This window comes from Strongylocentrotus purpuratus, unplaced genomic scaffold (assembly GCF_000002235.5).
Source record: "Strongylocentrotus purpuratus isolate Spur 01 unplaced genomic scaffold, Spur_5.0 spur5_scaffold_10, whole genome shotgun sequence".
NCBI lineage: Eukaryota > Metazoa > Echinodermata > Echinoidea > Camarodonta > Strongylocentrotidae > Strongylocentrotus > Strongylocentrotus purpuratus.
Window position 1 is genome coordinate 28,158,065 of NW_022145595.1, and position 24,883 is coordinate 28,182,947.

The window sequence follows — 24,883 nt, forward strand, 5'->3', positions numbered from 1 at the left end:
GAGGAACCTGCACTTTTGTTGATAGTACTCGAACTTGTGGATGTCCTAGCACCCACCAGGGAGAAAACTGTGAAACAGGTAACTTATATGTAAACGTTTTTCTAATTCATGTTGTATCAAACTTTCAACAAAAACTTAAAATTCGATTTAAAATACGTGTATTTGCGTCTCATTCTATCTACTTTTCATCTCTTTTTTTTCTTCAGAGATTGACCTTTGTGTAGAAACACCATGTCAGAATGGAGGAACCTGCACTTTTGTTGATAGTTCTCGAACTTGTGCATGTCCTAGCACCCACCAGGGAGTGAACTGTGAAACAGGTAACTTATATTTCAACGTTTTTCCAATTCATTTTGTATCAAGCTTTCAAAAGAAAGTTAAATTCGTTTTAAAACACGTGTATATGCGACTCATTCTATTTACTTTTCATCTCTTTTTTTTCTTCAGAGATTGACCTTTGTGTAGAAACACCATGTCAGAATGGAGGAACCTGCACTTTTGTTGATAGTTCTCGAACTTGTGCATGTCCTAGCACCCACCAGGGAGTAAACTGTGAAACAGGTAACTTATATTTCAACGTTTTTCCAATTCATTTTGTATCAAGCTTTCAAAAGAAAGTTAAATTCGTTTTAAAACACGTGTATATGCGACTCATTCTATCTACTTTTCATCTCTTTTTTTCTTCAGAGATTGACCTTTGTGTAGAAACACCATGTCAGAATGGAGGAACCTGCACTTTTGTTGATAGTACTCGAACTTGTGGATGTCCTAGCACCCACCAGGGAGTAAACTGTGAAACAGGTAACTTATATGTAAACGTTTTTCTAATTCATTTTGTATCAAACTTTCAACAAAAACTTAAAATTCGATTTAAAATACGTGTATTTGCGGCTCATTCTATCTACTTTTCATCACTTTTTTTCTTCAGAGATTGACCTTTGTGATGTAACACCATGTCAGAATGGAGGAACCTGCACTTTTGTTGATAGTACTCGAACTTGTGCATGTCCTAGCACCCACCAGGGAGAAAACTGTAAAACAAGTAACTTATATGTAAACGTTTTTCCAATTCATTTTGTATCAAGCTTTCAACAAATAGTTAAATTCAAATTAAAATACGTGTATATATGACTTATTCTCTCTACTTTTCATCTCTTTTTTTCTTCAGAGATTGACCTTTGTGTAGAAACACCATGTCAGAATGGAGGAACCTGCACTTTTGTTGATAGTACTCGAACTTGTGGATGTCCTAGCACCCACCAGGGAGTAAACTGTGAAACAGGTAACTTATATGTAAACGTTTTTCCCATTCATGTTGTATCAAGCTTTCAACAAATAGTTAAATTCAAATTAAAATACGTGTATATGCGACTTATTCTCTCTACTCTTCATCTCTTTTTTTCTTCAGAGATTGACCTTTGTGTAGAAACACCATGTCAGAATGGAGGAACCTGCACTTTTTTTGATAGTTCTCGAACTTGTGCATGTCCTAGCACCCACCAGGGAGTGAACTGTGAAACAGGTAACTTATATTTCAACGTTTTTCCAATTCATTTTGTATCAAGCTTTCAAAAGAAAGTTAAATTCGTTTTAAAACACGTGTATATGCGTCTCATTCTATTTACTTTTCATCTCTTTTTTTTCTTCAGAGATTGACCTTTGTGTAGAAACACCATGTCAGAATGGAGGAACCTGCACTTTTGTTGATAGTTCTCGAACTTGTGCATGTCCTAGCACCCACCAGGGAGTAAACTGTGAAACAGGTAACTTATATGTAAACGTTTTTCTAATTCATGTTGTATCAAACTTTCAACAAAAACTTAAAATTCGATTTAAAATACGTGTATTTGCGTCTCATTATATGTACTTTTCATCTCTTTTTTTTCTTCAGAGATTGACCTTTGTGTAGAAACACCATGTCAGAATGGAGGAACCTGCACTTTTGTTGATAGTACTCGAACTTGTGCATGCCCTAGCACCCACCAGGGAGTAAACTGTGAAACAGGTAACTTATATTTCAACGTTTTTCCAATTCATTTTGTATCAAGCTTTCAAAAGAAAGTTAAATTCGTTTTAAAACACGTGTATATGCGACTCATTCTATTTACTTTTCATCTCTTTTTTTTCTTCAGAGATTGACCTTTGTGTAGAAACACCATGTCAGAATGGAGGAACCTGCACTTTTGTTGATAGTACTCGAACTTGTGCATGTCCTAGCACCCACCAGGGAGTAAACTGTGAAACAGGTAACTTATATGTAAACGTTTTTCTAATTCATTTTGTATCAAACTTTCAACAAATAGTTAAATTCAAATTAAAATACGTGTATATATGACTTATTCTCTCTACTTTTCATCTCTTTTTTTCTTCAGAGATTGACCTTTGTGTAGAAACACCATGTCAGAATGGAGGAACATGCACTTTTGTTGATAGTACTCGAACTTGTGGATGTCCTAGCACCCACCAGGGAGAAAACTGTGAAACAGGTAACTTATATGTAAACGTTTTTCCCATTCATGTTGTATCAAGCTTTCAACAAATAGTTAAATTCAAATTAAAATACGTGTATATGCGACTTATTCTCTCTACTTTTCATCTCTTTTTTTCTTCAGAGATTGACCTTTGTGTAGAAACACCATGTCAGAATGGAGGAACCTGCACTTTTGTTGATAGTACTCGAAGTTGTGGATGTCCTAGCACCCACCAGGGAGTAAACTGTGAAACAGGTAACTTATATGTAAACGTTTTTCTAATTCATGTTGTATCAAACTTTCAACAAAAACTTAAAATTCGATTTAAAATACGTGTATTTGCGTCTCATTCTATCTACTTTTCATCTCTTTTTTTTCTTCAGAGATTGACCTTTGTGTAGAAACACCATGTCAGAATGGAGGAACCTGCACTTTTGTTGATAGTACTCGAACTTGTGCATGTCCTAGCACCCATCAGGGAGTAAACTGTGAAACAGGTAACTTATATTTCAACGTTTTTCCAATTCATTTTGTATCAAGCTTTCAAAAGAAAGTTAAATTCGTTTTAAAACACGTGTATTTGCGTCTCATTCTATCTACTTTTCATCACTTTTTTTCTTCAGAGATTGACCTTTGTGTAGAAACACCATGTCAGAATGGAGGAACCTGCACTTTTGTTGATAGTACTCGAACTTGTGCATGTCCTAGCACCCACCAGGGAGTAAACTGTGAAACAGGTAACTTATATGTAAACGTTTTTCCAATTCATTTTGTATCAAGCTTTCAACAAAAACTTAAAATTCGATTTAAAATACGTGTATTTGCGTCTCATTCTATCTACTTTTCATCTCTTTTTTTCTTCAGAGATTGACCTTTGTGTAGAAACACCATGTCAGAATGGAGGAACCTGCACTTTTGTTGATAGTACTCGAACTTGTGCATGTCCTAGCACCCACCAGGGAGTAAACTGTGAAACAGGTAACTTATATGTAAACGTTTTTCCCATTCATGTTGTATCAAGCTTTCAACAAATAGTTAAATTCAAATTAAAATACGTGTATATGCGACTTATTCTCTCTACTTTTCATCTCTTTTTTTCTTCAGAGATTGACCTTTGTGTAGAAACACCATGTCAGAATGGAGGAACCTGCAGTTTTGTTGATAGTACTCGAACTTGTGGATGTCCTAGCACCCACCAGGGAGAAAACTGTGAAACAGGTAACTTATATGTAAACGTTTTTCTAATTCATGTTGTATCAAACTTTCAACAAAAACTTAAAATTCGATTTAAAATACGTGTATTTGCGTCTCATTCTATCTACTTTTCATCTCTTTTTTTTCTTCAGAGATTGACCTTTGTGTAGAAACACCATGTCAGAATGGAGGAACCTGCACTTTTGTTGATAGTTCTCGAACTTGTGCATGTCCTAGCACCCACCAGGGAGTAAACTGTGAAACAGGTAACTTATATTTCAACGTTTTTCCAATTCATTTTGTATCAAGCTTTCAAAAGAAAGTTAAATTCGTTTTAAAACACGTGTATATGCGACTCATTCTATTTACTTTTCATCTCTTTTTTTTCTTCAGAGATTGACCTTTGTGTAGAAACACCATGTCAGAATGGAGGAACCTGCACTTTTGTTGATAGTACTCGAACTTGTGCATGTCCTAGCACCCACCAGGGAGTAAACTGTGAAACAGGTAACTTATATGTAAACGTTTTTCTAATTCATTTTGTATCAAACTTTCAACAAATAGTTAAATTCAAATTAAAATACGTGTATATATGACTTATTCTCTCTACTTTTCATTTCTTTTTTTCTTCAGAGATTGACCTTTGTGTAGAAACACCATGTCAGAATGGAGGAACCTGCACTTTTGTTGATAGTACTCGAACTTGTGGATGTCCTAGCACCCACCAGGGAGAAAACTGTGAAACAGGTAACTTATATGTAAACGTTTTTCCCATTCATGTTGTATCAAGCTTTCAACAAATAGTTAAATTCAAATTAAAATACGTGTATATATGACTTATTCTCTCTACTTTTCATCTCTTTTTTTTCTTCAGAGATTGACCTTTGTGTAGAAACACCATGTCAGAATGGAGGAACCTGCACTTTTGTTGATAGTACTCGAACTTGTGGATGTCCTAGCACCCACCAGGGAGTAAACTGTGAAACAGGTAACTTATATGTAAACGTTTTTCTAATTCATTTTGTATCAAACTTTCAACAAAAACTTAAAATTCGATTTAAAATACGTGTATTTGCGGCTCATTCTATCTACTTTTCATCACTTTTTTTCTTCAGAGATTGACCTTTGTGATGTAACACCATGTCAGAATGGAGGAACCTGCACTTTTGTTGATAGTACTCGAACTTGTGCATGTCCTAGCACCCACCAGGGAGAAAACTGTAAAACAAGTAACTTATATGTAAACGTTTTTCCAATTCATTTTGTATCAAGCTTTCAACAAATAGTTAAATTCAAATTAAAATACGTGTATATATGACTTATTCTCTCTACTTTTCATCTCTTTTTTTCTTCAGAGATTGACCTTTGTGTAGAAACACCATGTCAGAATGGAGGAACCTGCACTTTTGTTGATAGTACTCGAACTTGTGGATGTCCTAGCACCCACCAGGGAGAAAACTGTGAAACAGGTAACTTATATGTAAACGTTTTTCTAATTCATGTTGTATCAAACTTTCAACAAAAACTTAAAATTCGATTTAAAATACGTGTATTTGCGTCTCATTCTATCTACTTTTCATCTCTTTTTTTTCTTCAGAGATTGACCTTTGTGTAGAAACACCATGTCAGAATGGAGGAACCTGCACTTTTGTTGATAGTTCTCGAACTTGTGCATGTCCTAGCACCCACCAGGGAGTGAACTGTGAAACAGGTAACTTATATTTCAACGTTTTTCCAATTCATTTTGTATCAAGCTTTCAAAAGAAAGTTAAATTCGTTTTAAAACACGTGTATATGCGACTCATTCTATCTACTTTTTATCACTTTTTTTCTTCAGAGATTGACCTTTGTGTAGAAACACCATGTCAGAATGGAGGAACCTGCACTTTTGTTGATAGTACTCGAACTTGTGGATGTCCTAGCACCCACCAGGGAGAAAACTGTGAAACAGGTAACTTATATGTAAACGTTTTTCCCATTCATGTTGTATCAAGCTTTCAACAAATAGTTAAATTCAAATTAAAATACGTGTATATATGACTTATTCTCTCTACTTTTCATCTCTTTTTTTTCTTCAGAGATTGACCTTTGTGTAGAAACACCATGTCAGAATGGAGGAACCTGCACTTTTGTTGATAGTACTCGAACTTGTGGATGTCCTAGCACCCACCAGGGAGTAAACTGTGAAACAGGTTACTTATATGTAAACGTTTTTCTAATTCATTTTGTATCAAACTTTCAACAAAAACTTAAAATTCGATTTAAAATACGTGTATTTGCGGCTCATTCTATCTACTTTTCATCACTTTTTTTCTTTAGAGATTGACCTTTGTGATGTAACACCATGTCAGAATGGAGGAACCTGCACTTTTGTTGATAGTACTCGAACTTGTGCATGTCCTAGCACCCACCAGGGAGAAAACTGTAAAACAAGTAACTTATATGTAAACGTTTTTCCAATTCATTTTTGTATCAAGCTTTCAACAAATAGTTAAATTCAAATTAAAATACGTGTATATATGACTTATTCTCTCCACTTTTCATCTCTTTTTTTCTTCAGAGATTGACCTTTGTGTAGAAACACCATGTCAGAATGGAGGAACCTGCACTTTTGTTGATAGTACTCGAACTTGTGGATGTCCTAGCACCCACCAGGGAGTAAACTGTGAAACAGGTAACTTATATGTAAACGTTTTTCCCATTCATGTTGTATCAAGCTTTCAACAAATAGTTAAATTCAAATTAAAATACGTGTATATGCGACTTATTCTCTCTACTCTTCATCTCTTTTTTTCTTCAGAGATTGACTTTTGTGTAGAAACACCATGTCAGAATGGAGGAACCTGCACTTTTGTTGATAGTTCTCGAACTTGTGCATGTCCTAGCACCCACCAGGGAGTGAACTGTGAAACAGGTAACTTATATTTCAACGTTTTTCCAATTCATTTTGTATCAAGCTTTCAAAAGAAAGTTAAATTCGTTTTAAAACACGTGTATATGCGACTCATTCTATTTACTTTTCATCTCTTTTTTTTCTTCAGAGATTGACCTTTGTGTAGAAACACCATGTCAGAATGGAGGAACCTGCACTTTTGTTGATAGTACTCGAACTTGTGCTTGTCCTAGCACCCACCAGGGAGTAAACTGTGAAACAGGTAACTTATATTTCAATGTTTTTCCAATTCATTTTGTATCAAGCTTTCAAAAGAAAGTTAAATTCGTTTTAAAACACGTGTATATGCGACTCATTCTATCTACTTTTTATCACTTTTTTTCTTCAGAGATTGACCTTTGTGTAGAAACACCATGTCAGAATGGAGGAACCTGCACTTTTGTTGATAGTACTCGAACTTGTGGATGTCCTAGCACCCACCAGGGAGAAAACTGTGAAACAGGTAACTTATATGTAAACGTTTTTCCCATTCATGTTGTATCAAGCTTTCAACAAATAGTTAAATTCAAATTAAAATACGTGTATATATGACTTATTCTCTCTACTTTTCATCTCTTTTTTTTCTTCAGAGATTGACCTTTGTGTAGAAACACCATGTCAGAATGGAGGAACCTGCACTTTTGTTGATAGTACTCGAACTTGTGGATGTCCTAGCACCCACCAGGGAGTAAACTGTGAAACAGGTAACTTATATGTAAACGTTTTTCTAATTCATTTTGTATCAAACTTTCAACAAAAACTTAAAATTCGATTTAAAATACGTGTATTTGCGGCTCATTCTATCTACTTTTCATCACTTTTTTTCTTCAGAGATTGACCTTTGTGATGTAACACCATGTCAGAATGGAGGAACCTGCACTTTTGTTGATAGTACTCGAACTTGTGCATGTCCTAGCACCCACCAGGGAGAAAACTGTAAAACAAGTAACTTATATGTAAATGTTTTTCCAATTCATTTTGTATCAAGCTTTCAACAAATAGTTAAATTCAAATTAAAATACGTGTATATATGACTTATTCTCTCTACTTTTCATCTCTTTTTTTCTTCAGAGATTGACCTTTGTGTAGAAACACCATGTCAGAATGGAGGAACCTGCACTTTTGTTGATAGTACTCGAACTTGTGGATGTCCTAGCACCCACCAGGGAGTAAACTGTGAAACAGGTAACTTATATGTTAACGTTTTTCCCATTCATGTTGTATCAAGCTTTCAACAAATAGTTAAATTCAAATTAAAATACGTGTATATGCGACTTATTCTCTCTACTCTTCATCTCTTTTTTTCTTCAGAGATTGACCTTTGTGTAGAAACACCATGTCAGAATGGAGGAACCTGCACTGTTGTTGATAGTTCTCGAACTTGTGCATGTCCTAGCACCCACCAGGGAGTGAACTGTGAAACAGGTAACTTATATTTCAATTTTTTTCCAATTCATTTTGTATCAAGCTTTCAAAAGAAAGTTAAATTCGTTTTAAAACACGTGTATATGCGACTCATTCTATTTACTTTTCAATTCTTTTTTTCTTCAGAGATTGACCTTTGTGTAGAAACACCATGTCAGAATGGAGGAACCTGCACTTTTGTTGATAGTACTCGAACTTGTAGATGTCCTAGCACCCACCAGGGAGTAAACTGTGAAACAGGTAACTTATATGTAAACGTTTTTCTAATTCATTTTGTATCAAACTTTCAACAAAAACTTAAAATTCGATTTAAAATACGTGTATTTGCGGCATATTCTATCTACTTTTCATCACTTTTTTTCTTCAGAGATTGACCTTTGTGATGTAACACCATGTCAGAATGGAGGAACCTGCACTTTTGTTGATAGTACTCGAACTTGTGCATGTCCTAGCACCCACCAGGGAGAAAACTGTGAAACAAGTAACTTATATGTAAACGTTTTTCCAATTCATTTTGTATCAAGCTTTCAACAAATAGTTAAATTCAAATTAAAATACGTGTATATATGACTTATTCTCTCTACTTTTCATCTCTTTTTTTCTTCAGAGATTGACCTTTGTGTAGAAACACCATGTCAGAATGGAGGAACCTGCACTTTTGTTGATAGTACTCGAACTTGTGGATGTCCTAGCACCCACCAGGGAGAAAACTGTGAAACAGGTAACTTATATGTAAACGTTTTTCCCATTCATGTTGTATCAAGCTTTCAACAAATAGTTAAATTCAAATTAAAATACGTGTATATGCGACTTATTCTCTCTACTTTTCATCTCTTTTTTTCTTCAGAGATTGACCTTTGTGTAGACACACCATGTCAGAATGGAGGAACCTGCACTTTTGTTGATAGTACTCGAACTTGTGGATGTCCTAGCACCCACCAGGGAGTAAACTGTGAAACAGGTAACTTATATGTAAACGTTTTTCTAATTCATTTTGTATCAAACTTTCAACAAAAACTTAAAATTCGATTTAAAATACGTGTATTTGCGTCTCATTCTATCTACTTTTCATCTCTTTTTTTTCTTCAGCGATTGACCCTTGTGTAGAAACACCATGTCAGAATGGAGGAACCTGCACTTTTGTTGATAGTACTCGAACTTGTGCATGTCCTATCACCCACCAGGGAGAAAACTGTAAAACAAGTAACTTATATGTAAACGTTTTTCCAATTCATTTTTGTATCAAGCTTTCAACAAATAGTTAAATTCAAATTAAAATACGTGTATATATGACTTATTCTCTCCACTTTTCATCTCTTTTTTTCTTCAGAGATTGACCTTTGTGTAGAAACACCATGTCAGAATGGAGGAACCTGCACTTTTGTTGATAGTACTCGAACTTGTGGATGTCCTAGCACCCACCAGGGAGTAAACTGTGAAACAGGTAACTTATATGTAAACGTTTTTCCCATTCATGTTGTATCAAGCTTTCAACAAATAGTTAAATTCAAATTAAAATACGTGTATATGCGACTTATTCTCTCTACTCTTCATCTCTTTTTTTCTTCAGAGATTGACTTTTGTGTAGAAACACCATGTCAGAATGGAGGAACCTGCACTTTTGTTGATAGTTCTCGAACTTGTGCATGTCCTAGCACCCACCAGGGAGTGAACTGTGAAACAGGTAACTTATATTTCAACGTTTTTCCAATTCATTTTGTATCAAGCTTTCAAAAGAAAGTTAAATTCGTTTTAAAACACGTGTATATGCGACTCATTCTATTTACTTTTCATCTCTTTTTTTTCTTCAGAGATTGACCTTTGTGTAGAAACACCATGTCAGAATGGAGGAACCTGCACTTTTGTTGATAGTACTCGAACTTGTGCATGTCCTAGCACCCACCAGGGAGTAAACTGTGAAACAGGTAACTTATATTTCAATGTTTTTCCAATTCATTTTGTATCAAGCTTTCAAAAGAAAGTTAAATTCGTTTTAAAACACGTGTATATGCGACTCATTCTATCTACTTTTTATCACTTTTTTTCTTCAGAGATTGACCTTTGTGTAGAAACACCATGTCAGAATGGAGGAACCTGCACTTTTGTTGATAGTACTCGAACTTGTGGATGTCCTAGCACCCACCAGGGAGAAAACTGTGAAACAGGTAACTTATATGTAAACGTTTTTCCCATTCATGTTGTATCAAGCTTTCAACAAATAGTTAAATTCAAATTAAAATACGTGTATATATGACTTATTCTCTCTACTTTTCATCTCTTTTTTTTCTTCAGAGATTGACCTTTGTGTAGAAACACCATGTCAGAATGGAGGAACCTGCACTTTTGTTGATAGTACTCGAACTTGTGGATGTCCTAGCACCCACCAGGGAGTAAACTGTGAAACAGGTAACTTATATGTAAACGTTTTTCTAATTCATTTTGTATCAAACTTTCAACAAAAACTTAAAATTCGATTTAAAATACGTGTATTTGCGGCTCATTCTATCTACTTTTCATCACTTTTTTTCTTCAGAGATTGACCTTTGTGATGTAACACCATGTCAGAATGGAGGAACCTGCACTTTTGTTGATAGTACTCGAACTTGTGCATGTCCTAGCACCCACCAGGGAGAAAACTGTAAAACAAGTAACTTATATGTAAATGTTTTTCCAATTCATTTTGTATCAAGCTTTCAACAAATAGTTAAATTCAAATTAAAATACGTGTATATATGACTTATTCTCTCTACTTTGCATCTCTTTTTTTCTTCAGAGATTGACCTTTGTGTAGAAACACCATGTCAGAATGGAGGAACCTGCACTTTTGTTGATAGTACTCGAACTTGTGGATGTCCTAGCACCCACCAGGGAGTAAACTGTGAAACAGGTAACTTATATGTTAACGTTTTTCCCATTCATGTTGTATCAAGCTTTCAACAAATAGTTAAATTCAAATTAAAATACGTGTATATGCGACTTATTCTCTCTACTCTTCATCTCTTTTTTTCTTCAGAGATTGACCTTTGTGTAGAAACACCATGTCAGAATGGAGGAACCTGCACTGTTGTTGATAGTTCTCGAACTTGTGCATGTCCTAGCACCCACCAGGGAGTGAACTGTGAAACAGGTAACCTATATTTCAATTTTTTTCCAATTCATTTTGTATCAAGCTTTCAAAAGAAAGTTAAATTCGTTTTAAAACACGTGTATATGCGACTCATTCTATTTACTTTTCAATTCTTTTTTTCTTCAGAGATTGACCTTTGTGTAGAAACACCATGTCAGAATGGAGGAACCTGCACTTTTGTTGATAGTACTCGAACTTGTAGATGTCCTAGCACCCACCAGGGAGTAAACTGTGAAACAGGTAACTTATATGTAAACGTTTTTCTAATTCATTTTGTATCAAACTTTCAACAAAAACTTAAAATTCGATTTAAAATACGTGTATTTGCGGCATATTCTATCTACTTTTCATCACTTTTTTTCTTCAGAGATTGACCTTTGTGATGTAACACCATGTCAGAATGGAGGAACCTGCACTTTTGTTGATAGTACTCGAACTTGTGCATGTCCTAGCACCCACCAGGGAGAAAACTGTGAAACAAGTAACTTATATGTAAACGTTTTTCCAATTCATTTTGTATCAAGCTTTCAACAAATAGTTAAATTCAAATTAAAATACGTGTATATATGACTTATTCTCTCTACTTTTCATCTCTTTTTTTCTTCAGAGATTGACCTTTGTGTAGAAACACCATGTCAGAATGGAGGAACCTGCACTTTTGTTGATAGTACTCGAACTTGTGGATGTCCTAGCACCCACCAGGGAGAAAACTGTGAAACAGGTAACTTATATGTAAACGTTTTTCCCATTCATGTTGTATCAAGCTTTCAACAAATAGTTAAATTCAAATTAAAATACGTGTATATGCGACTTATTCTCTCTACTTTTCATCTCTTTTTTTCTTCAGAGATTGACCTTTGTGTAGACACACCATGTCAGAATGGAGGAACCTGCACTTTTGTTGATAGTACTCGAACTTGTGGATGTCCTAGCACCCACCAGGGAGTAAACTGTGAAACAGGTAACTTATATGTAAACGTTTTTCTAATTCATTTTGTATCAAACTTTCAACAAAAACTTAAAATTCGATTTAAAATACGTGTATTTGCGTCTCATTCTATCTACTTTTCATCTCTTTTTTTTCTTCAGCGATTGACCCTTGTGTAGAAACACCATGTCAGAATGGAGGAACCTGCACTTTTGTTGATAGTACTCGAACTTGTGCATGTCCTATCACCCACCAGGGAGTAAACTGTGAAACAGGTAACTTATATTTCAACGTTTTTCCCATTCATTTTGTATCAAGCTTTCAAAAGAAAGTTAAATTCGTTTTAAAACACGTGTATTTGCGTCTCATTCTATCTACTTTTCATCACTTTTTTTCTTCAGAGATTGACCTTTGTGTAGAAACACCATGTCAGAATGGAGGAACCTGCACTTTTGTTGATAGTACTCGAACTTGTGGATGTCCTAGCACCCACCAGGGAGTAAACTGTGAAACAGGTAACTTATATGTAAACGTTTTTCCAATTCATTTTGTATCAAGCTTTCAAAAGAAAGTTAAATTCGTTTTAAAACACGTGTATTTGCGTCTCATTCTATCTACTTTTCATCACTTTTTTTCTTCAGAGATTGACCTTTGTGTAGAAACACCATGTCAGAATGGAGGAACCTGCACTTTTGTTGATAGTACTCGAACTTGTGGATGTCCTAGCACCCACCAGGGAGTAAACTGTGAAACAGGTAACTTATATTTCAACGTTTTTCCAATTCATTTTGTATCAAGCTTTCAAAAGAAAGTTAAATTCGTTTTAAAACACGTGTATTTGCGTCTCATTCTATCTACTTTTCATCACTTTTTTTCTTCAGAGATTGACCTTTGTGTAGAAACACCATGTCAGAATGGAGGAACCTGCACTTTTGTTGATAGTACTCGAACTTGTGGATGTCCTAGCACCCACCAGGGAGTAAACTGTGAAACAGGTAACTTATATGTAAACGTTTTTCTAATTCATTTTGTATCAAACTTTCAACAAAAACATAAATTCGATTTAAAATACGTGTATTTGCGTCTCATTCTATCTACTTTTTATCACTTTTTTTCTTCAGAGATTGACCTTTGTGATGTAACACCATGTCAGAATGGAGGAACCTGCACTTTTGTTGATAGTACTCGAACTTGTGGATGTCCTAGCACCCACCAGGGAGTAAACTGTGAAACAAGTAACTTATATGTAAACGTTTTTCCCATTCATGTTGTATCAAGCTTTCAACAAATAGTTAAATTCAAATTAAAATACGTGTATATGCGACTTATTCTCTCTACTTTTCATCTCTTTTTTTCTTCAGAGATTGACCTTTGTGTAGAAACACCCTGTCAGAATGGAGGAACCTGCACTTTTGTTGATAGTTCTCGAACTTGTGCATGTCCTAGCACCCACCAGGGAGTAAACTGTGAAACAGGTAACTTATATTTCAACGTTTTTCCAATTCATTTTGTATCAAGCTTTCAAAAGAAAGTTAAATTCGTTTTAAAACACGTGTATATACGACTCATTCTATTTACTTTTCATCCCTTTTTTTTCTTCAGAGATTGACCTTTGTGTAGAAACACCATGTCAGAATGGAGGAACCTGCACTTTTGTTGATAGTACTCGAACTTGTGCATGTCCTAGCACCCACCAGGGAGTAAACTGTGAAACAGGTAACTTATATGTAAACGTTTTTCTAAATTATTTTGTATCAAACTTTCAACAAAAACTTAAAATTCGATTTAAAATACGTGTATTTGCGGCTCATTCTTTCTACTTTTCATCACTTTTTTTCTTCAGAGATTGACCTTTGTGATGTAACACCATGTCAGAATGGAGGAACATGCACTTTTGTTGATAGTACTCGAACTTGTGCATGTCCTAGCACCCACCAGGGAGAAAACTGTGAAACAAGTAACTTATATGTAAACGTTTTTCCAATTCATTTTGTATCAAGCTTTCAACAAATAGTTAAATTCAAATTAAAATACGTGTATATATGACTTATTCTCTCTAATTTTCATCTCTTTTTTTCTTCAGAGATTGACCTTTGTGTAGAAACACTATGTCAGAATGGAGGAACCTGCACTTTTGTTGATAGTACTCGAACTTGTGGATGTCCTAGCACCCACCAGGGAGAAAACTGTGAAACAGGTAACTTATATGTAAACGTTTTTCCCATTCATGTTGTATCAAGCTTTCAACAAATAGTTAAATTCAATTTAAAATACGTGTATATGCGACTTATTCTCTCTACTTTTCATCTCTTTTTTTCTTCAGAGATTGACCTTTGTGTAGAAACACCATGTCAGAATGGAGGAACCTGCACTTTTGTTGATAGTACTCGAACTTGTGGATGTCCTAGCACCCACCAGGGAGAAAACTGTGAAACAGGTAACTGATATGTAAACGTTTTTCCCATTCATTTTGTATCAAGCTTTCAACAAATAGTTTAATTCAAATTAAAATACGTGTATATGCGACTTATTCTCTCTACTTTTCATCACTTTTTTTCTTCAGAGATTGACCTTTGTGATGTAACACCATGTCAGAATGGAGGAACCTGCACTTTTGTTGATAGTACTCGAACTTGTGCATGTCCTAGCACCCACCAGGGAGAAAACTGTGAAACAGGTAACTTATATGTCAACGTTTTTCCCATTCATTTTGTATCAAGCTTTTAACACCATGTCAGAATGGAGGAACCTGCACTTTTGTTGATAGTACTCGAACTTGTGGATGTCCTAGCACCCACCAGGGAGAAAACTGTGAAACAGGTAACCTATAAGTCAACGTTTTTCCAATTCATTTTGTATCAAGCTTTCAACAAAAACTTAAAATTTTATTTAAAACACGTGTATATGCGACTCATTCTATCTACTTTTTATCACTTTTTTTCTTCAGAGATTGACCTTTGTGTAGAAACACCATGTCAGAATGGAGGAACCTGCACTTTTGTTGATAGTACTCGAACTTGTGGATGTCCTAGCACCCACCAGGGAGTAAACTGTGAAACAGGTAACTTATATGTCAACGTTTTTCCCATTCATTTTGTATCATGCTTTTAACAAATAGTTAAATTCAAATTAAAATACGTGTATATGCGACTTATTCTCTCTACTTTTCATCTCTTTTTTTCTTCAGAGATTGACCTTTGTGATGTAACACCATGTCAGAATGGAGGAACCTGCACTTTTGTTGATAGTACTCGAACTTGTGGATGTCCTAGCACCCACCAGGGAACAAACTGTGAAACAGGTAACATATTATGTCGAAGTTTTTCCAATTTATTTGATATCAATCTTTTAACGCATATTTCATTTGAAATATTACTTTCAATTTTGTTAACTTTTGATTTTGATAAAAATGTTCCCATTCATTTTTTCCCAGTACATTAAAATCGTTTCTGCAGCCTTTTTTCCCCTCCCGTATTTAGTTTAATTGCATGATTCTTTTTCTTCAGTATTTTACTTTACCTTTATTTTTTGATAAGAACATTGAATTGAATTGGTTTGGTTTATTGAAAAATCACATCAAACAAGCAGCTCGCAGGCTGAAAATGTTCAATTTACAAACAAGTTAAAATATAGAGAGATTTAAACATATACAAAACTAAAATACATATTGTAAGTCAACCTTTGCAGAAATTATTTAGCATTGGTAACATGACATCCAAATTGCAAAACAAAGTTACAAGTTTAATGTAATAATACACTTTCATGTTGAAAGGAGAGAATGGAGAAGAAAAAAGGAAATTGTTTGAGCGAAAGAGTTGAGAAAGTATTTAACAATTGCTATACAAACATTTCTATTGCAAAAAATGAAATTAAGCATAACAAAATGCGTATTGGATGAAATGAAATTAAACCGTAAAAGTCAAATTAACAGTTTCTATTCCGTTTTCCCCTTTAATATAAATGTAATGACAGCATTCATCTAGATCGAGAAAGTTGTTCAATGAAATTAGAATGAGTATTTAAATAACAATATGTGTGATTTCGAATTGATATTGCACATTAAATTGGAGAAAAAGACCCAAATCAAATAATTGGGAAGGGCATAAATTTGTATTAAAAAAATAAACACTAATGAACTAATGACACAACGGATTGAAATATGTTTACAGTTTGAGGCAATCTGAGAGTTAATTAAATAAAAGTGTATGTTGCAACCGTAATATTATACCGGTTTGTTTAAAACCAAAAATCTATTGATGTGCAGGAGAAAAAGAAAGTTGGCTCTAGTCAGTCTGGTTTTTCTCCTTCTCTCTGCTTGTCCGCCTTTCTTCTGTATTTCTAGTTTATTTTATCTGTCCTTGGGGATACATACTGTACTAAATATTTTTCACTTTATTTTACTTACATTTTAAGTGACTGATAATTTTAAAGCTAAACTACCTCCTGTCTGCCTGTTTGTCTCTCTCTTTCTCTCTCTTTTTCTCATACGCTTTCTCCCTCTCTCTCCCTCTCTGTCTGTCTCTGTTCTGTTTTAGCTCATTATGTTTTTGTCCAACGTATCTTTCTTGTTCTCTTTTTTTTTCTCCAGAGATTGACCCCTGCGATGCAGCACCCTGTCAAAATGGAGGAACATGTTCTTCGAGTAACTCTGTTTACTTATGTCAGTGCCCAAACACGCATGAAGGGTCAAACTGTGAAGTTGGTGAGTGTAGATGACCTTACATATTCAAGGCTTTTAAGTCATCTTTTACAAGATCGCAATAAACATAAAAGTAAGACGAAATTTGTAAAACTAGATGTAAGTTTAAGAAGAATGTAATGATATTTCGAACTTATTCCTGAGGTTCGAGATCAGACATGAATTTCTAGGCCAATAATGGAAGCTCCTTTCGGCGGCCGTCACGTCGTGACGCTCCTGCATGGCGCTCTATATCATTACCCCTGTCCGGCAAAGCCGAGCGGCCAAAATATGTAGCGTTTTGGCATATCGGGTACACATTAACTTCCGGGTTAAGAGTGGCAAATGTGGATAAATGTCTGCCAAAGGACGTTAGTGCCAAGCTAGGATTTGAACTTCCAATTCCACTTCCGCAGAACGTCCGTTCTATCATGGACATTAAATGTTTTTAATAAAAAGCTTTTTATCTTTCTTTCCTACTTTCTTCATCGTGTTAATGATGTCGCATGGTTGCTATGGAAACAGCTAAGTCTGTATGCAGTGTAACGGAATGTGCTACGAGTGAAACATGTAATCCTGAAACAAACACATGTGAATGCAGTGGAAATCTTGTTAGACGGCCTAACGGGCGATGTAGAAGTAAGTCAATCATGTCATCATTTTTTTTTTCAATCAATTTTTATCGGGTGAGATAGAGGGAATTCCACCTGGGATTTTATAAATCTCAGTTGTATACATATTTTGCGACAGTTATGAGAAAGAAAAATGTAAATTTAACATTTGTTTGTTAAATAAACGTATGATTATTTTGTTTTAACATAAAAGTATAGCTGATGACAGAAACAGGTACAAAAATGTCAATGATTACCTTATCTTAATCTCGTTATAATGATGACATAATAAATATGGCATCTACGGGAACTAAGACTTGGCTTAAAATTCCTCGCCTGTTTGTCTTTTTTTCATTGAAGGACCTCGTACTATATCGATCTTCATCGCTATCGTGATCATTGACGATATCACATCTTTCGATGACATCATTAATAATCCTGAATCACCAACCGCCTTAGCCATCAGACAACGCATTGTGCTCATGGTAAGATGTCATAAATATTACAAATATACAACCTGTGTGTTGGCTCAGTCAGTAGAGCGTCCGCCTCACAACCGGGAGGTCATGGGTTCGAACCCCGGCCGCGTCATACCAAAAGACGTTAAAAGACGAGAGTTGCTGCTACCTTTTCAGGACTACACACACTCAAGAAAAAATATTATCGAGAGTCCTTTTCAGGACTTCCCAATCCTCCCTCTCTCTCACATGGTGCAACCGCAAGCCTACTATTCACCAAAATTATTATTATCATTATTGTTTTCTCTTACATTTACCACGTTTATGTACGTTTGCTTTGTCATTCTTTATTGACCCACAGTTGTATGGTATCTACCGGCGTCGATATGGCAATCTCTTCTACGGCATCGTCATAAATTCCTGGCGACTTGGAAGTCTTGAAGTCGATACAGACGCCATGTTTATTGACCCAGACAATGCTACGTCGGTACAAACGCCTACACCAGGAGAAGTAGCTGAGGTATTCACAGATGGTATATCCAATGGTAATACTACATATGGTATTACAGTAGATGACTCGAGAACGGTCGCTTCAGGTAAGACTCGTTCACCCTTATTGGTTACGATAATTCAGCTCAATACAATTAATTTTCATAATTTAATTAAAATTACAATAATTCAAACAGATAAAATGCACATAGCCTATAGAGATTCATAGAAAATTACAGATTTATGAGAAAGTTACAAATATGAATGAAAAAAGACGATGAAATGAAAAAATGCAACAGAATATACAATATGACAATAATGCAATACATTAGACTCCACGTAATAGGGTAACATATAGAGGATAGGCTACTTCTGTTAATGGGGTAGGATAAGAACAAAAAACTCTTCTTCATGTCATAGAAACTTCCCATTTAATTGATTAATCCTGTTAATTGGGTAAAAAAAAGGGGTCTTATCCAGCCTTACGCGATTATGCGGAGAGGGCAGTATACAGTATTATCACAGACCGGTTTGCGTCTTATATTTTCGTACCACGGCGAGCCAAGATTCCAGTATGTACTCATTTTCATACAGAACAAGCTAGGAAAGCTTGCAAAGAGGTCACAAACAATTGGACTTTGATTATTTATTGCTTTGCCTCACTATTTATAAAGGCAAAAATACTCAATAAACTGAGATTTGAACCTCACGTCAAGTCCACAGTTCTATTAGTATCACGCTGTCTTTAGCTATTGAGCTAACGATGAGTTGATGAAAGAATGAATTGTATAATTACTATTACCCTATTAGCCACCCTACCGGATTCCACGTGCGCATGCGCTGGTTTCCTTCGCGAGTGCGCACGCGCAGGTTCCCCTCGCGGGCTCAATCTGGGCTCGCCGTGGTACGAAAAAATAAGACGCGACCGGTTTAAGGGATAGGTCAGAAATAATAACAAGGACATAGAATGTACCCATAGTCATCGTCGGATACAGGCCATTTTCAAAAACGACTTTACTTCATATCCAACTTACAAATATGTGACAAGAGAAAAAACAACATGGAGACAGTGAGAGAGAGAGAAAGGGACAAAGAAAGAAACAGGAAAACCAAAGAAAATATAAATCACCTATATGGATGGTGTGTGTTTCCACAAATATATATGTATAGCACGTTTCTGTTGTTGTTGTTGTTGTTGTTTAGTTTTGTTTGGTAGTGCAGGCTTGAATAGAAAGTGTTTCAGACTTGTATTAATTTATCTACATTTTGAATCTTTTTGACTAAAAGATCAACCCACAAAAAGTTTTTTTTTAACAGAATTCTTTCTTTTATTTCCAGATAAGGACGAGTGTTCTAACAGTACCTTGAATGACTGTAGCCAGAATGCAGAGTGTACAAACACTGACGGTAGTTACGACTGTACCTGTCTTCATGGGTATACGGATACAAGCACTACAGGATCAGAAGCAGGCACTCAGTGTGAAGGTAATACAGTCAAACCTGCTTTAGTGACCACCTGTATACAAAGACCACCTGTCCACAACAAGCACATTTTTGTTTCCCTTGAAAATGGTTTCTCATTGAAACATGTACTAAAGGAACCTGTCTACAACAAGCACATTTTTTGTTTCCCTTGAAAATGGTTTCTCATTGAAACATGTACTAAAGGAACCTGTCTACAACAAGCACACTTTTTGTTTCCCTTGGGCGGTCGCTGTAGACAGGTTTGACTGTACTATAAAAGAGAGATGCTCAATCCTAGTAAATAACAGTTCATGCAGAATTTTTGGTGAAATGTTATAATGATGATATTAGTAATAATATTGATAATACAAATAATAATGATAATAATAATTATAATTATGATAATGATAATAATAATTATAATTATGATAATGATAACAATAATAATAACAATAATAATTGTTGGATTTATTTAGCGCCTTTTCTAGAGAATACAAGGCCCTGTCTCTTAATTTAAGAACAACAAAATATTTTACGAGGTTTGTTTTCAGATGTTTTTTGGAAAAGTCAAGTGAGGTAATATTTCTCAGAAATCATGGAAATGTAGGGACTTTAGGCGTGGTATGGCTATATAAATACAAAAACAGGTATATAATCGATTTGAGTGGAAAAGCATAGACACATCAGACATCAGAAATAATTGATAAAGTGCCAAGAAGATGATTTTTAAGATATCATTAATTAATTGTATTATTATTATCTAAAGAAATCATTGAACAAATTAAGCTAGCACGACTGTTGGGGCTATTAGCTCTACTTTCTAGAAAGTCACCTGAAAAATGGAACATGTACACTGAACCAGCCATCTGACTATTAAATGTCTACTCTTGAAATCTGTAATGAATTTTTATCACCTAGTAAATCATGTAGACAATCTTTCCAATAAATTAGATAGAATATTAATTCAAGTGTATCGAACTTGTCAAATATACGTTTATTGACAGTTGTAGCTTACGGTCTAAGCGATGGAGCCATAGTCGGTCTGGCTGTTGGTAGTGTCATCGTCGTCATGTTGATCGTCATCCTCTCCGTCTGCTCTCTCGTTGCGATGCGTCGTATCATGTATCGACGAAGACTGGCAGTGGAGTCGCCTAACAAGCTGGGTACGATGAGAGAAGCCAGGCGGCCAATCGACTACGGACACTACAGAGATCGTGATTCGATGGGCGATCACCGCCCCGATATGGAGATGGGCTCGAAATCAGGCTATGATGAGGGGCCTTACTACTCTCGAGTGAGTATAGTCTCGATTCATGCTAGTAAATCCATGCCAAGACAACAATGCAGCCACTTGCTACTCACAAAAATAAAAATTTAAAACTGATCTATAATTATGTAAACCTTGGGAAATTACCCAATCGTGCATCGGTAAAACTGTTACATAATTAAGAATGATGACGAAATATATCGCTATGAGAGGCGTATTTCACTTTCTCTCCCTTTTCTCTCTCTCTCTCTCTCTCTCTCTCTCTCTCTCTCTCTCTCTCTATCTCTTTCTCTCTCAATTAATACCTCCTCAGATTTGTTACACAATGTGTTATGTAATTACTATCAAAGAAAATATATAGTTTGCGTAGCTGAAATTCACTCTGCTCCATTTAAACTGTATAATTTTGAAGAGATGTTCCGAATTATGAGAGAATGTTACGCCATCATTCATAATTTGTCAAACTATTCTTTCCTGTTCTTAGGCGCACGATAATGATGGATTTATTCGAGGCTACCTAGCGACAGGAAAGAATGGCTCGGTAAGCTAGAATTTTATCACAGGCCTCAACTGATATTATAGTTCTTATTTTGTTTATTTCTGCGATCAAACCACTAATCCTGCCAAAAGCTGCGGGCAGATATGATGGGCCTTCTGTAGAAGTCTAGATATTCGATTTTTGTTAATTTGTTATTAATTTGTTGTTATTAATCTCCACTGTGCACAATGTCCCTCTGTATGTAAGACAAGAACAGTTTGTTTCGTTATCATACTATATCAATGTCTCTACACAACAGTGGGCATGTGGTAGCGATAAGGGATCCATTTTTATGCATAATTTTGGGTAGCATTAGGGGATCCATGTGCCTTCTTATCTCTCTTGAGCCTTACAAATTAATCAATGTCTATTCTCATTCTACTATATTAGAAGAAATCCATGACTAATGATCAGAATTGTTGGTCATTGATGATTATACTCTTATGTCAATCCCTTGAAACCGTTACAAAAAAGGCGGTGAGCTATTATTGCACCATCAACAACATCCTTTTGACCAATGTTTTCTCCTCCCCTTTTCTGCATTATTACAGGCTCATGGCAAACACTCCTGGAATCATGCAGACAGACGTGCCGATGGATTATTCTAAATGATGGTGGCGGGGGGGGGGGGGGGGGGGTCAAACCAAATATGATTACTAGTTTTCCCAAACTTTCCAGCAGGTAAACCCCTAATAGGTCAACCCTAAAATGAAACATCCTCAGAAGATAGAAATATTGACAAGTTTCTTCCCATTTGCCGACATTGGTGCTAAAATGTGTAATTTGCTGACAACAATAGTACATTTGCATACAGGATTAAGGAATTAAGACGACTAGTTGTACACCCCCCCCCTCCCCCCCCCCCCTCCTCCTTCTCCGCCTCCTTCAGCGTCCAACCTCTACGAAGATTATTTTGGAAACGATCTCATCAGGGAAAAGGAAAAAGTCTGCGTGTCCACCGATTTGTAAAGTTTTATAAAATGCGTTTTTAATTTCAGGTTATTGATTTAATTTTCTATTTAGCTGCTGTGATCCATGCCGGTGTGATATTTGTGATTTTAAAAATCGTTTAAGGGCTATCTAAAATATATTTGTTTTATACTCTCCTCCCCCTGTCTCCTTTCTCTTTTTCTTTCCCCCTCACCCCCTTGGCCTCATGCTTTTCCCACTTCTCTCTCTCTCTCCCCCCTCTCTATTGTAACGTATCGTAGTATGATGATAACGGTAAAACGATCTATATTATGTAAGTTTTTGAAGAGATCTACGTAAAGTCGGAATCTTTTAAGGAACACAATTTTTAAAGTATTTTTTTGTCATCTAATGTGGTGTTATACAAGAAATGTATATAATGTTAATTTTGATGCTCGATCTCAAGTTTAATTTCACCTATAAAAAATGTCTTTAGACAAATTGTAAGACATTATTCATGTAAAACAGAACTGGATCTTGATATTTATTCATTAAAGTTCTATTGTCTGCTTTTTAGGGAACCGGGAACATATTTTGTATCAACGGCAAACAAGTTTGATTTTTTTTAGTAAAGGCATGATGGTTGGATAGTAGAGTGGCAATCTTATACAACCGTGTCCCGGATTAAAAATTAAGTTCATGTGTTATAGTAATAGTGACTTATCATAGTGACCTTATCATAGTGACCTTATTATAATAAGACATTTAACCTTATATTTCCGAGTCTTTCGGGTAGAACTTCAGGCCGTAGGTTTACTCACCCCATAAATACTTGCTTGTTAGCAATTATGTAACAATAGACATCAAGCATAATTAACTGATGATAAGAAGAAAAAAAAATCATGTTGAACAGGTCCCGATTAAATAAGGTTTGGTACCTTTCATAATTGATGATATCGAGATATTTTCTACTTACACAGATATGACTGATATATTATGTCGATGTATGCGGATATTTAAAATCACTATAAAGTATATTAAAAAACTTTGATTACTTATTTTTTTAACTTCTTCTGTAAAATTCGAGAAACTACATGTATGTATGTAATGAATTATGTAGAATGTAAAGTTAACAGTGTCTTCACAGTACCATATGCATACTAATGAACCCGTATTCTACTCAAATGTATAGCCCTAGCTTTGTTAAAAATCGTGTTTAACAATGAAAGTTAGTGTCAGGTCTAAGTTGGCCTTTGTTAAACGTGATCTTAGACCGATGTCTGGCTTGACTTAATTAGTAGAATATGGACCATGATGTTTAACTATATTTATTCAGATACTGCATCTTGTCTTAATAGTATGTTACCAGTCAATCATTGCTTTATATTTATATTTTAATCAAGAAGAATGAAATAAATTAGATTCACTTTAAACTGCAAAAGTTTGCTGGCGGAATAAGTTGCATCCTTCGTATCGGATTATTTCGTTTGTGATTTTTATTTCTATGAAATACAGTTTCCTTCTATGAATTTTAGTAAGTAGCAATACATTATTGGACACGATCGCAAAGACTTTCACGAAATCGGCTACAGTTGCTTTTTCAATACTCTATAAGGGAGTTTACAGATAGCACATGGTACAAATGACCCCAAATATCCACATATATTTTACACATGGAGAAGTTCCACTTTGAGCATCTTAGAATAATAACTGCCAAAGTCCTAGATGTGCTTCATGAATACCTTTTGTTTGACTTCTTGAAAAGAATACTTCCACCTGCGTATCATAGAATGTACCGTTGGTGCATAAATGAATAATGTTACATAACTTTCATGAGCGCATATCCAGTATTCATCTCTGTGGGTTTTACCATTTTGGTACAAATGACCTTTATCTGCCCATGCGCAGATTGTATCTGTAAACTCCCTTATTGTCTTGATTTGCCAATAGAAATCATGTTCGGATTACGTCATCGTCATGTTCACAAACTTCGCTATTTAAAAATTGACACACAAGGCACATGAAATTGCTTTGAGTTTGAGTTTGAGTTTATTGGTTTCACATGTTACATGCAAATACAATACGGATAACAAAATATACATAAAAGACATTGTTTCATAATTGTAAAATATGATTATAGTCATTCACAAATTAATCAGACTACAAAGTTACATATCATCAAATTTGCTTGATAAAGGCACTGTCACAACTGGGTAAACTCAGGTGACTTTAATTCGTGATCTAGTTAAAACTCTCTAATGGTCTCACAGGAAGATTTACACAATGAACAAAGAATTCAAATTCTGTTAAGTGTATCAAAGAATATCATCTTCTTCTTATCTTTATTACTTTACTTCTTATCACAATAGAAATACATATAAAGATATAAAGA

The 24,883-nt window shown here is 35.2% G+C and overlaps 1 protein-coding gene and 5 long non-coding RNA genes across 6 annotated transcripts; all 6 read left to right on the top strand.

Moving 5' to 3' along the window:
* Positions 1-209: 209 nt before the first annotated feature.
* LOC115921785 lies at positions 210-734 on the top strand. The gene is made up of 3 exons (XR_004063112.1): positions 210-320; positions 448-561; positions 688-734. It is a non-coding gene; the product is annotated as an uncharacterized LOC115921785 (long non-coding RNA).
* Positions 735-1,652: 918 nt separating this feature from the next.
* LOC115921786 lies at positions 1,653-2,179 on the top strand. The gene is made up of 3 exons (XR_004063113.1): positions 1,653-1,763; positions 1,892-2,005; positions 2,133-2,179. It is a non-coding gene; the product is annotated as an uncharacterized LOC115921786 (long non-coding RNA).
* A 46-nt stretch (positions 2,180-2,225) lies between these two features.
* LOC115921787 lies at positions 2,226-3,141 on the top strand. Its single transcript, XR_004063114.1, has 4 exons — positions 2,226-2,246; positions 2,613-2,726; positions 2,855-2,968; positions 3,095-3,141. It is a non-coding gene; the product is annotated as an uncharacterized LOC115921787 (long non-coding RNA).
* A 3,886-nt stretch (positions 3,142-7,027) lies between these two features.
* LOC115921873 lies at positions 7,028-8,436 on the top strand. Its single transcript, XR_004063137.1, has 3 exons — positions 7,028-7,060; positions 7,429-7,542; positions 8,390-8,436. It is a non-coding gene; the product is annotated as an uncharacterized LOC115921873 (long non-coding RNA).
* Positions 8,437-8,707: 271 nt separating this feature from the next.
* Positions 8,708-11,563, top strand: LOC115921874. Its single transcript, XR_004063139.1, has 3 exons — positions 8,708-8,743; positions 10,556-10,669; positions 11,517-11,563. It is a non-coding gene; the product is annotated as an uncharacterized LOC115921874 (long non-coding RNA).
* Positions 11,564-15,333: 3,770 nt separating this feature from the next.
* LOC100888725 lies at positions 15,334-22,201 on the top strand. The gene is made up of 9 exons (XM_030979975.1): positions 15,334-15,378; positions 16,666-16,779; positions 17,281-17,394; positions 17,727-17,851; positions 18,186-18,420; positions 19,652-19,798; positions 20,782-21,071; positions 21,529-21,585; positions 22,134-22,201. Exons 4-9 carry the CDS (start codon positions 17,849-17,851, stop codon positions 22,188-22,190), a joined length of 789 nt encoding a protein of 262 aa, XP_030835835.1. The 5' UTR covers positions 15,334-15,378; positions 16,666-16,779; positions 17,281-17,394; positions 17,727-17,848; the 3' UTR covers positions 22,191-22,201.
* Positions 22,202-24,883: the final 2,682 nt, after the last annotated feature.

Bases quoted from the DNA above. Each gene is read 5' to 3' on its own strand.
- LOC100888725 (XM_030979975.1), top strand. The intron at 18,421-19,651 runs GTAAGACTCGTT...TTTTATTTCCAG, and splicing joins CTCGAGAACGGTCGCTTCAG to ATAAGGACGAGTGTTCTAAC. The intron at 21,586-22,133 runs GTAAGCTAGAAT...GCATTATTACAG, and splicing joins CGACAGGAAAGAATGGCTCG to GCTCATGGCAAACACTCCTG.